Raw genomic sequence first — 13,674 nt, 5'->3', positions numbered from 1 at the left:
ACAGCAAACTGCAGCTGCCTGTGGTTTCTAGTGCATATTAATATAAATAAATATCTGAATATTTAGCATCTTAAATACATAGGACAGTGTTGCTTATTCTCTAGTATTGTTAAGGACCAGATTGCGTCTGGCTGCCTAGTGTAAGCAGGGCAGGCAGGAAGGGTGCAAAAATCCACCATCTTATGCAGCCAGGTTCAACTGCAATCCACATGCTGTCGGTGTGCTCCATAGGGCACAAGATACCCCAAAGTTGGGAGGATGCAGGGCCATGACCAGGTGGGCAGGGTGGACTATGCTGCAACCTCTGAAGAGGCGTAGCAGCAGTCACACTTTCCCAGTCTACTGTAGAGCTCCAGGAGAAATTCTACCTCCTTTAGGCAGAATTCCTCCAACATCTGCCCAATGCAGATATGTGCCTAATTGGCACAGGGCTGAGCCCTAACATGCATTGACTGTGACAGCCACGTTACCCAGAATTTAAGGATACATACAGAAATGTACTGAAAGGGTACCTCACAATAACGTTTTATGACATCACTTTAATACTAAAATAAATGATAAGAAATAAATACTTCATCTTTCATGAACACAAGTTTAATATTTGTTTTCGTTCCAGATAAAATGCAAGGGAGAGGGGAAGGCAAAAAATGGCAGATGACAACAATCTGTCTTTCTGCTATCTACAGAACAGCAAGCAGCTTGATAATGCGGAGAATTACACCACTCTATCAGAACATGACACCTCTCCCCCTTTTCCTCACACTCTGAGGAGTCATCATTTTTTCTGCTTTAGAAAAGGGAGCATAAATTCTGACTCTGGTATATTTACACTGGTTAGACTTTTTATTCATGACTTTCACCTTTTATTATCTTCAATAAGGACTTGTGTTCACTAGAAATTTAGAGAGTTAGAACATGACCTTAAACTAACACAACATTGACTACAATTTTGCTGTCACACTAGGCAGCCACAAGCTGTATTTAATATTATGTTAATGGGTCATGGGTAAAACGTGGTTCCAGTGGGATTTACTCACAACCAGCTGCATTATGTTAAACACAACTTGTCCCTGTGTGCCATGACAGCAAAGTTGTAGTCAGCATCACATTAGTTAACAGGACTCTTCAAGGTTGTGTTCTAGCTCAATTATCAGAGGGGTAGCCGTGTTAGTCTGAATCTGTAAAAAGCAACAGAGGGTCCTGTGGCACCTTTAAGACTAACAGAAGTATTGGGAGCATAAGCTTTCGTGGGTAAGAACCTCACTTCTTCAGATGCAAGTCTAGGAGAACATGCCCTCCATTATGACAGAATGGTGGCCAGACTAAATCTGAGTGGTGCTGTGACCCCACGTGCCAGGTCATAATGCCCAGAGCGGGGAACTGCACCCAGCTTTATGTTGTGGGCTGAGTGCAGGGTGAGCAAACTCTCTAATGCTCCTCCCGCACCATGGTCTCCCCTGTGCACTGAGCCCGCAACCCATCTACAATCTTCCTGCAATGCACTTGTGGGTCATGACCCACTGTTCGGTAAACACTGCTCTAAAGTAAAAATACTGTAAGGCATTGAAAACTTACTTCTTTTACAAACCATTGGCAGAAGGCAGGACCAATCCATTCTCTTGCATGAATGCCACAGTCTATCCAGACAGCTCTCTTGTAAGGCCGTGATCTTTTACCTAACTAAAAAAGTAAATATTCATTGTTACCACAGCAGGTCTTAGTGCTTATTGACATTTAGTGAGCAGCAATAGTAGAAATGAACATAGTTAATTAGCTACAATAGACATTTTGAACTTTTCTTGTAAACCGTTACAAAAGAGATACAGATCTGTTATTTTGGAATGGGAATTCTAGGTATCATCCATGCAGATCATTTCAAGGTTACAAACTGGAGAACTGAAAAAGTCACAGGAAAAGTCAGAGCTATCAACTCCTCTTATATTGAAGAAATAAGTCCTTATATGCCACTTGGAGCAGGGCTAGGGCAATGTATTTTGGGGAATAATTTAAAGATTTTCCTGAAATCAGCATGTGATATGAAACCAAATTTTAAGAAATTAGTGGGAAAGGATGCAAGGAAAACATATAGAAGTACTAACTTTTCCTTTGTAGGCTTTGGCTAATTTTGAGCATTGAATCCCAGCATTTCATCATCAACAGCTCAACAAGAATTGTGTGGCACAATGTTCAGAAGAGGTCAAGGGTTTCTTGTGGTCCATCCATCCTTGAGGGTACTCATTCTATAAGTCAGCTATAAACACAGAACTTTCCAACTCCCTTAAACCCAAATCCTGCTTGCCTTACTCACACAAATAATCCAGTAGATAGCAAAGAGAATACATACAGAGGTAAAGACAGCAGGATTTGACTCTTAACTTTCTAATGTGTGAACTATTTTCTCACAGGTTATTACATTGTTTATTAAGGGTCTGATCCAGGGTGGTGCTGAGTTCCCGCAAATCCTGCTGATTTCATTAGGAGATGTAGGTGCTCAGAACCTCTCATATAAATATGCTGTGTGGAATAGGTATTTGAATTTGGTTTCAGGTGTTAGATATAACTGCTTTAACTATTTAATTTTTACCTTTAGTACAAACAGAGGTCTCCCTTCATATGATTTTCCAACAGAGAACATATGAATGAGATCTGAATGGGTTTTGTTCAGACGATACATCCAACTTTGAATCTGAAAATACAGACATAAAATTGCTGTCTAAGTCATTAACACTTCTGGGAAAGATATTAAAGAGAAGGGAGAAAAAAAGGCTAGTGAGATCTGTCAAGAATATGTTTTGTTTTCCAGTTGTGTCCTGTCTGTCACTTAGATTGTGAGCAATGTGGGGAAGGGAGTGGAACAGTCTTCTTTGTTCCATGTCTGCACAGTGCCTAGCACACTGGGGCCCGGAGCCTTTAATAGGGTTCATAGGTGCTATTTTAATACTACTTTTACTACTATGACTAAGCTCACAGTGTGTTTTTTTTATTTGGTCTTTCATTTGTATTATCTCTGTGCTCTAATAAATGCTCTAGGCCTTTTTGTCCCCCCTTGCTTCTTCAGTAACTTCAGGTCCAGTCTTCCCTCCCTCTAATTCCTCCTTGATGACACCTCACTACAACAAAGTGACCACTAGCCTCCCCCTTAGAAATCACCAAGAATTTGGGAGGGAGTATGTCTACCTTGAAGACCCCTCCCACCAAGAAGTGGTATGGAGGAAGCAATCTAGCTAGCTTCCCCCTGTGAGGCCAACTGACATTCCCTAAAGACATTAGAAGCTGAATGGAGAAAGAAATCTCCCCTCTGGAAGATGGCACCAGGTAAAGATGGAAAATGGGCTTGTTGGGAGAAGGGAGGGGAGTGGTAGAAGACACTAGTGTCAACAGTTTCATTTTTTGCAGTGAGTAGATAGGATACTGCAACTAAACCTCAGGAGTTGCAGATCCTCACAAACTGAACTCAGTGGTTTTGTTTCTAGTGCAAACTGACATAGGAAGGAAGAGACTGTCTAGGAAGGAGTACGGCAGAAAGGGATCTAGGGGTTATAGTGGACCACAAGCTAAATATGAGTCAACAGTGTGATGCTGTTGCAAAAAAAGCAAACATGATTCTGGGATGTATTAACAGGTGTGTTGTGAGCAAGACACGAGAAGTCATTCTTCCGCTCTACTCTGCTCTGGTTAGGCCTCAGCTGGAGTATTGTGTCCAGTTCTGGGCACTGCATTTCAAGAAAGATGTGGAGAAATTGGAAAGGGTCCAGAGAAGAGCAACAAGAATGATTAAAGGTCTTGAGAACATGACCTATGAAGGAAGGCTGAAAGAATTGGGTTTGTTTAGTTTGGAAAAGAGAAGACTGAGAGGGGACATGATAGCAGTTTTCAGGTATCTAAAAGGGTGTCATAAGGAGGAGGGAGAAAACTTGTTCACCTTAGCCTCTGAGGATAGAACAAGAAGCAATGGGCTTAAACTGCAGCAAGGGAGGTCTAGGTTGGACATTAGGAAAAAGTTCCTAACTGTCAGGGCGGTTAAACACTGGAATAAATTGCCTAGGGAGGTTGTGGAATCTCCATCTCTGGAGATATTTAAGAGTAGGTTAGATAAATGTCTATCAGGGATGGTCTAGACAGTATTTGGTCCTGCCATGCGGGCAGGGGACTGGACTCGATGACCTCTCGAGGTCCCTTCCAGTCCTTGAATCTATGAATCTATAGGTGGATTTCACAGAGCTCTATCTAATACCCTCTGTGCTGACAGCAGTAGGTTCTGTACTTGCATGCACATTGTCAAATGGGAGGATTGATTTTTCCTTCTTCCTCTCCCTACTCAATGTCTCAGGGCCAGATGCTGAAGAGGCTCTGCACGTATAGCTTCAGAGGAGGAGAAGCAACAGCAACAGGCCATGTCATAGTTTAAAAAAAACAATTTTAACAAGAAAATATGCAGACATTTTAAAACCTTGGAGTGTATTCTTAAGTTATTACTCAGAGAACATTCCCTTTGACTTCAGTGAGAGATTCATAGAATCACAGGATCATAGAAATGTAGTGCTAGAAGGGACCTAGTGAGGGCATCTAGTCCAGCTGCCTGCATTGAGGCAGGACCAAGTAAACCTAGACCATCCCTGACAGGTGTTTGTCCAACCTGTTCTTAAAAACATCCGGTGATGGGGATTCCACAATCTCCTGTGGACAATGATTCCAGACCTTAACTACCCTTTATAATTAGGAAGTTTTTCCTAATATCTAACCTAAATCTTCCTTGCTGCAGATTAAGCCCATTACTTCTTGTCCTACCTTCAGTGGACGTACAGAACAATTGACCACTGTCCTCTTATCAGCTCCCCACACAGTCTTCTTTTCTCCTGACTAAACATGCCCAGTTTTGTAAACCTTTCCTGATAGGTCAGGTTTTCTAATTTTTTTTTAATCATTTTTGTTGTTCTCTAGATTTTTCCAATTTGTCCACATCTTTTCTAAAAACGTGGCACCCGGAAGTGGACACATATTCCAGCTGAGTCCTCACCAGTGCCGAATAGTGTGGGACAATTACGTCCTGTGTCTTACATATGACACTCCTGTTAATACACTCCAAAATGATATTAGCTATTTTTGCAACTGTATCACATTGTGACTCTCATTGAATTTGTGATCCACTATAACCCGCAGATCCCATTCAACAGTACTATTGCCTAGTCAGTTATTACCCATTTTGCAGTTGTGCATTTAATTTTTCCTTCCTAAGTGAAATATTTTGCACTTGTCTTTACTGAATTTTATCTTGTTGATTTCAGACTAATTCTCTAATTTGTCAAGGTCATTTGAATTCTAATTGTGACTTCCAAAGTGCTGGCAAACCCCTCCCAGATCTTGGTGTCATCCATAAATGTTATAAGCATACCCTCCACTCTATTATCAAAGTCATTAATGAAAACATTGACTAGTACTGGACCCAGGATTGACTCCTGTAGGACCTATTAGATACGCCCTCCCAGTTTGACAGCAAACCATTGATAACTACTTTTGAGTATAGTCTTTCAACCAATTGTGGTCTAGGTGAAATTACTATAAGGTGGCTGCACATTTCTGCACATTGCTTATGAGAATGTCATGTGGGACTGTGTCACAAACCTTACCGATATCAAGATATAATTCATCTGAATAAGAGTGAATTTGGCTCCTAATAATAATTTAATTAATACAACCAGTGTCTATTTTTATTTCTCTATTGGTCCACTGAAATCCATGGGAGTTCTTCACATGGAAAGCTTGCAGGCTTGGGCCCTTAGTAGAGGAACCACTATCTGAATACTTTTATCTCTTTGGGCCCCATCCTGCAGACACTTAAGCATGTGAAAATTTTTTAATCACAAGTAGACCTGTGGACTTCAGTGAGACTTCTAATGTGAATAAGGTAACCACGCCCCCAGACTCTGAAGTCAAAAGAATTTAAACCAAAGTCATGTTAACAGTGACTGGTTTAAAACAAAGAAGTTTCTAAGGTAATTATTTAGAAAGGAAAAGGAACATAAGAACGTAAGAATAGTCAAACTGGGTCAAACTATTGGTTCATCTAGCTCAGTATCCAACAGTGGCCAGCACCAGATGCTTCAAAGGGAATGAATAGAACAGGGCAATTATTGAGTGATCCATCCAGTCTCAGCTTCTGGCAGTCAGAGGTTGAGCGATACCCAGAACATGGACTTGCGTCCCTGACCAGCTTGGCTAATAAGCCATTCATGGACCTATACTCCGTGAATTTGCCTAATTCTTTTTTGAGCCCAGTTATACTTTGGGCCTTCACTAGATCCCCTGGCCACAAGTTTCACAGGTTGACTCTGCATTGTGTGAAGTAGTACTTACTTTTGCTTGTTTTAAACCTGCTGCCTATTAATTTCATCAGCTTACCCCAGCTCTTGTGTTATGTGAAGGGGTAAACAACACTTCCTTATTCACTTTCTCCACACCATTCATCATTTTATAGACCTCCATTATATCCCCCTTTAGTCGTCTCTTTTCTAACCTGAACAGTCCCAGTCTTTTTACTCTCTCCTTGTATGGAAGCTGTTCCATACTCCTGGTCATTTTTGTTCCCCTTCTCTGTACCTTTTCCAATTCCAATATATCTTTTTTGAGATGCCAAACCTTGAAAGAAAATATTATAAATAATAATGGATTTAAAAACAAACTTTAAAGGGTCTATATTTTTATTTTATATAAAACATTTAGAAAACTTGCTGAAAATGAATATGTATGTTTAACTTTTACTAGCATCTCTATTCATCAGGATCAGAACACACTTCTAACTAGATAGGGTGAAATCTTAGCCTCGCTGAAGTGAATGGGAGTTTAGATCAGTGGTCTCCAAAGTGGGGTGCACGCAGGAGGAGCGCTTTATTTTTTTGCTTCATCAGGCGGGAGTCTGAGTGCCTTTTTTTTTTTTTTTTGCTTCGGCGCGGCAGGGGGTGCATGCTCAAAATTTTTTTACTGATAGGGGTGCGTGATCAAAAAAGTTTGGAGACTACTGGTTTAGATAACAGACACCATCTTCATTTTCAACATACTTCTTCCAGTGAGTGGTACACTTCATAGTTGTATCCTGGTACTGATCTACGATTCCTACATGATCGCAAACCACTTTGTTTTTCTATCACTTTCTGTAGATCAGATATGATGATCCTAGATTAAAAAGAAAGCAGCATTATTAAACAGCATGAATAAAATAGAGTGCAGTGCAAAATAAATATCAGATTTAAAGAGAAATACAGCCACAGTAAAATCGTGCTGATGTTACATCATCCTTTTTTATTTTAACAATAAAAGTTTGCAGGCTTATTACAATACATACTGCCAAATAAGTAGTCCAATTGCTTTGAAACACAACAGTGCTTTCAAAAACGGAGGCAGCTTGTTTTTAAGTGAATGAAACAGAATGATGTAAACAACTTAGCCTAATTTAAGTGTTCAAGTTATGCTTGTATGGCAGCACTTGTAGCTTACTTTTATACTGCAAAATATGCATGCCTATGTTTTCTCTCCATGTAGAAATGCTGAACCATACATATAGATACGGGGGTCAGACACCCAACAACAAGAAAACATCAGACTTGGGCATTGGAAATATTCCACCTAAAGCAAAAATGAATGTGTAAATCTTTTCCTTGGTTTATCATGTATAGTTATACTACAGTTCTTCTAAGAAATATTCATCTTGCAGTCAGTCATTTTAAAAGTGTCTAGCAAAAAATGAGAAACAAAAATTGCATAATGTAACCTAAATATACGGTCGCACACTTAGACATAGACAGCAAGAGGGGGCTGGTATTGAAAGAGAAATGCAGAAAAAAGCTTTTCTATTTTTCTGCCAAGACCAAAGAATAGCATAGAAAGGTCACTAACTCATGGAAAGAAGTCTATCCAACATGGTGCAGTGCTGTGATCTCAGCCATTCAGGGCCAGATTCTGATAATACAATAGCTTAAATCAGGGGTACCTTCGCTGAATTCAGTGGCGATATGATATGTCAGTATAAAATTAAGAACAGAATCAGGTTTTGAGAATTGTGGTGCTACTCTCTTGAACTGAGTTGCTCTAGCATTGCAACTAATGCCCCCAAGCGTCATTTTTATAAAATGAGGATGATGCTCAATCTTTTTAATTCTTAAAGCAGCAATGATTAATGCAGAAAAAAGAAATGCTCTATTTACTAATTTCATAAACTACTAACTATATCACTTTAATATGTAATCAGCATATCAATATGTGTACCGAAGTAATGGCTATCTATGTTCTTCAAATAAATATCTCAGGGAAGTAATATATATAATTATGACTGAAGGCTTCTCTACAGTCATATACACCGCTACCTCGATATAATGTGACCCAATATAACACGAATTCGGATATAATGTGGTAAAGCAGTGCTCCGGGGGGGCGGGGCTGCGCACTCCGGTGGATCAAAGCAAGTTCAATATAACGCGGTTTCACCTATAACACGGTAAGATTTTTTGGCTCCCGAGGACAGTGTTATATTGAGGTAGAGGTGTATTTTTAAATAAATTCCAGGGTTATAGCCTTGATTTTCTGAGCACTCTGAGCCCAGGCCAACAAAGCACTTAAGCATGTGCTTAACTTTAAGCATGTGAGTGATCCAGCTGAAGTCAGTGGGGTTACTCACATGTTAAAGTTAAGCACATACTTAAGTGCTCTGTTGAATCCTGGGTAGAACGTTCAGCATCTTTCAGGATCAGGTCCTATTTGTTCATCTTGAAGTGTGTGGATTTAAACATAACTCCCCATGTATAGATTTCTGTGTCTCAGAATGAGAATATACTATAGGGTCTCTTATTTACTTTCAGTGAGCACATACTATGTTTACTTATTGCAGCCCAGGGCTCTAACTTCAATTGCAATCAGATGTCAGGGACTGAATAGTCAACCTATACACGGCAGGTACAAGAGCCTGTCACAGGGTGACTGGTCCCTTTCAGAAGAAACAGATCCAGTTTCCCTGCGACTAATTAGCTGCTTGCAAGTGGGATCTCATAGAAGGCACCTGTGGGCCTGGTCTACACTACGACTTTAATTCGGATTTAGCTGCCTTAATTCGAATTAACGCTTGACCCGTCCACACAACGAAGCCATTTAATTCGAATTAAAGGGCCCTTTAATTCGATTTCTGTACTCCACCCCGACGAGCGGAGTAGCGCCAAAATCGAATTTGTCAATTCGAATTAGCGTTAGTGTGGCCGCAATTCGATGTTATTGGCCTCCAGGAGCTATCCCACAGTGCACCATTGTGACCGCTCTGGCCAGCAATCTGAACTCGCATGCACTGGCCAGGTGGACAGGAAAAGCCCCGGGAACATTTGAATTTCATTTCCTGTTTGCACAGCGTGGAGAGCACAGGTGACCACAGAGAGCTCATCAGCACAGGTAACCATGCAGGCTGATAATCGAAAAAGAGCACCAGCATGGACCGTACAGGAGGTACTGGATTTGATCTCTATATGGGGAGAGGATTCAGTGCTAGCTGAACTGCGTTCGAAAAGACGAAATGCCAAAACTTATGAAAAAATTTCCAAGGGCATGATGGAGAGAGGCCACAATAGGGACACAGATCAGTGCCGCGTGAAAGTCAAGGAGCTCAGACAAGCCTATCAAAAAGCAAAGGAGGCAAACGGTCGCTCCGGGTCAGAGCCGCGGACATGCCGCTTCTACGCTGAGCTAAATGCATTTCTAGGGGGGGCCGCCACCACTACCCCACCTCTGACTGTGGATTCCGAGCTGGGGATAATCTCATCAGGTACACCTGATGATTCCGCGGAAGGGGAAGAGGAGGAGGAGGAGGACGAGCTGGCAGAGAGCACCCAGCTCTCCGTTCTCCCCAACAGCCAGGAACTGTTTCTCACCCTGACTGAAGTACCCTCCCAAGCCTCCCAAGCCAGCACCCAAGACCATGACCCCATGGAAGGGACCTCAGGTGAGTTTACCTTTTAAAATATAAAACATGGTTTAAAAGCAAGCATTTTTAATGATTAATTTGCCCTGAGCACTTGGGATGCATTCGCAGCCAGTACAGCTACTGGAAAAGTCTGTTAACATGTCTGGGGATGGAGCGGAAATCCTCCAGGGACATCTCCATGAAGCTCTCCTGGAGGTACTCCAAAAGCCTTGCCACAAGGTTTCTGGGCAGTGCAGCCTTATTCCGTCCTCCATGGTAGGACACTTGACCACGCCATGCTAGTAGCAAGTAATCTGGTATCATTGCCTGACAGAGCCTGGCAGCGTATGGTCCCGGTGTTTGCTGGCATTCAAGCAACATCCGTTCTTTATCTTGCTGTGTAATCCTCAGGAGAGTGATATCGCTTAGGGTAACCTGGTTGAAATAAGGGAATTTAATTAAGGGGACTGAGGTGGCCGTTCCTACTGGGCTGTTTGCCTGTGGCTGAAAAGAAATCCTTCCCTGCATTTAGCCAAGTGCAAGGGGGGGGGGGGGGGAGGATTGGCCCAGAGCTTTTCGCGTTTTGCTAGCAGGGATCTTCCCTGATACCAGCCAGGCGGTGGGGGGAGGGATAAAGCACTCATCCCAGAGAATTCATGGCGGGTGGGGGGGGGGTGTTAGTTTGGTTCCTGCAGGGATCTTCCCTGATACCAGCCACGCGGTGGGGGGAGGGATAAAGCACTCATCCCAGAGAATTCATGGCGGGTGGGGGGGGGTGTTAGTTTGGTTCCTGCAGGGAACTTCCCTGATACCAGCCACGCGGTGGGGGGGAGGGATAAAGCACTCATCCCAGAGAATTCATGGCGGGTGGGGGGGGGGGTGTTAGTTTGGTTCCTGCAGGGATCTTCCCTGATACCAGCCACGCGGTGGGGGGAGGGAGAAAGCACTCATCCCAGAGAATTGGATGGGGGGGGGGGTGTTAACCTTCAGCAGCAGAAAACAAGCTAACAGGAAAACTGCAGCACAACGGGTTTTGCTTGGTATGTGGGAAAGCAGGGCGCAGAAGCCTAAAGACAGTGGCTTACCATGGCAGCATGCAAGGTGAATTCTGTTGCCCCGACCTGCGTCTGTGATCTCTAGCAGCAAAGCCACAGGCACTCAATATTAAGAGGCAAAATGCGACCTTGCACAGAAATCACATGTGCTATGTAATGTGAATAGTATACACCGTGAAAGAGTATAAGCATTGTTCTGAAAAATGTATCTTTTAAAAAAATTCTCTCCTTTTTTCACTCCCTCCAGCTGGTGCAAATGTTTCAAGCCTCCCTCCTCCTTCCCGAAGGCTATCCCAGATAAGGCGTCGTAAAAAAAAGACGAGAGAAGAGATGTTTTCCGAAATCATGCAATCCACCAGGAATGAAAGAGCTCATCTGAATGAGTGGAAGGAGACGGTTTGCAAGTATAGGAAAGAAGCCAGTGACCGTGAGGACAGAAGGGACCAACGTGAGGACATGAGGGACCAACGTGAGGACATGAGGGACCAACGTGAGGAGAGGAGAGACGCTCGAGATGAGAGGTGGCGGCAGGAAGATCAGAGGAGTCGGGAAGCAACGCTGGGGCTGCTGCGTGAGCAAACAGACATGCTCCGGCGTCTGGTGGAGCTTCAGGAACGGCTGCTGGAGAACCGAGTGCCGCTACAGCCCCTGTATAACCCCCCTACCTCCTCACCATGTTCCATAGCCTCCACACCCAGACGTGTAAGAACACGGGGGGGGAGGCTCCGTACACCCTCCCATTCCACCCCAGTGGACAGCCCAAGCAAAAGGCTGCCATTTTTTTAACCTTTTTTTACTGGGCTTTTCCTTCCCGCAGATCCTCCTCCCAAACCCCACTCAGGTTCTGTGCCGCTACAGCCCCTGTATAACCCCCCTACCTCCTCACCATTTTCCATAGCCTCCACACCCAGATGTGTAAGAACACGGGGGGGGGAGGCTCCGTACACCCTCCCATTCCACCCCAGTGGACAGCCCAAGCAAAAGGCTGCCATTTTCTTAACCTTTTTTTACTGGGCTTTTCCTTCCCGCTGATCCTCCTCCCAAACCCCACTCAGGTTCTCTCCCTCTTTTTATAATCAATTAATAAAGAATAAATGATTTTTAAACAATGGTGACTTTATTTCCTTTGAAAGCAAGCTGGGGGAAGGGGGAGGGTGGGTTCCTTACAGAGAATGAGTCAATAAAGGGGGCGGGTTTTCAGGAAGGATAAACAAACATAAATTTCACACTGTAGCCTGGCCAGTCATGAAACTGGTTTTCAAAGCTTCCCTAATGCGCAGCGCTTCATCGTGTGCTCTTCTAATTGCCCTGGTGTCTGGCTGCGAGTAATCAGCAGCCAGGCGATTTGCCTCAGCCTCCCACCCTGCCATAAAGGTCTCCCCCTTGCTCTCACAGAGATTGTGAAGCACACAGCAAGCAGTAATAACAATGGGGATATTGGTTTGGCTGAGGTCTGAGCGAGTCAATAAGGATCGCCAGCGACCTTTTAAACGGCCAAATGCACATTCTACCACCATTCTGCACTTGCTCAGCCTGTAGTTGAACAACTCCTGACTCCTGTCCAGGCTGCCTGTGTATGGCTTCATGAGCCATGGCATTAAGGGGTAGGCTGGGTCCCCAAGAATAACAATTGGCATTTCAACATCCCCCACGGTTATTTTCTGGTCCGGAAAGTAAGTCCCTTGCTGCAGCCGTTTAAACAGATTGGTGTTCCTGAAGACGCGAGCGTCATGAACCCTTCCCGGCCAGCCCACATGGATGTTGGTGAAACGTCCCTTGTGATCCACAAGTGCTTGCAGCACCATTGAGAAGTACCCCTTGCGGTTTATGTACTGGGTACCCTGGTGCTCCGGTGCCAAGATAGGAATATGGGTTCCATCTATTGCCCCACCACAGTTAGGGAATCCCATTGCAGCAAAGCCATCCACTATGACCTGCACATTTCCCAGAGTCACTACCTTTCGTAGCAGCACCTCCGTGATTGCTTTGGCTACTTGCATCACAGCAGCCCCCACAGTAGATTTGCCCACTCCAAATTGATTCCCGACTGACCGGTAGCTGTCTGGCGTTGCAAGCTTCCACAGGGCTATCGCCACTCGCTTCTCAACTGTGAGGGCTGCTCTCATCTTGGTATTCTGGCGCTTCAGGGCAGGGGAAAGCAAGTCACAAAGTTCCATGAAAGTGCCCTTACGCATGCGAAAGTTTCTCAGCCACTGGGAATCGTCCCACACCTGCAACACTATGCGGTCCCACCAGTCTGTGCTTGTTTCCCGGGCCCAGAATCGGCGTTCAAAGCCTATAACCTGGCCCATTAACATCATAATCTCCAAAGCACCGGGGCCCGCGGTCTCAGAGAATTCTGTGTCCGTGTCCATGTCCTCATCACGCTGGTCGCTGCGCTGCAATCGCCGCCTCCTCCTCCTCCTCGCCTCTTTTTTCTGGTCCTGTGTAAGCATAAACTCCACGAGAAAGCGCGAGGTGTTTACAATGTTCAAGACTGCGTTCTGGAGCACAACGGGATCCATGCTTGATGCAGAATGGAGTCTGCAGAGTTCACTCAGGAAAAAAGGCGCGAAATGGTTGTCTGCCGTTGCTTTCAGGGAGGGAGGGGGAGGCTGTACCCAGAACTACCTGCGACAATGTTTTTTGCCCCATCATGCACTGGGGTCTCAACCCAGAATTCCA

The 13,674-nt window shown here is 44.1% G+C and overlaps 1 protein-coding gene across 1 annotated transcript in view; it reads right to left on the bottom strand.

Annotated features, from left to right (window-relative positions):
• The window catches only part of CPA6 (carboxypeptidase A6), a 105,784-nt gene that overhangs the window by 26,870 nt on the left and 65,240 nt on the right, over positions 1-13,674 (bottom strand). Inside the window, exons 4-6 of the mRNA XM_065399337.1 lie at positions 7,056-7,170; positions 2,585-2,686; positions 1,576-1,680 (exon numbers count right to left, since the gene is read on the bottom strand). Of these exons, the coding sequence (XP_065255409.1) occupies positions 1,576-1,680; positions 2,585-2,686; positions 7,056-7,170 (322 nt within the window). The remainder of the gene's footprint in view (positions 1-1,575; positions 1,681-2,584; positions 2,687-7,055; positions 7,171-13,674) is intronic.

Source organism: Emys orbicularis, chromosome 2 (genome assembly GCF_028017835.1).
Source record: "Emys orbicularis isolate rEmyOrb1 chromosome 2, rEmyOrb1.hap1, whole genome shotgun sequence".
Lineage (NCBI taxonomy): Eukaryota > Metazoa > Chordata > Testudines > Emydidae > Emys > Emys orbicularis.
The sequence above is the reverse complement of the archived record's forward strand: the minus strand, read 5'-3'. Positions and strand labels throughout refer to the sequence as shown.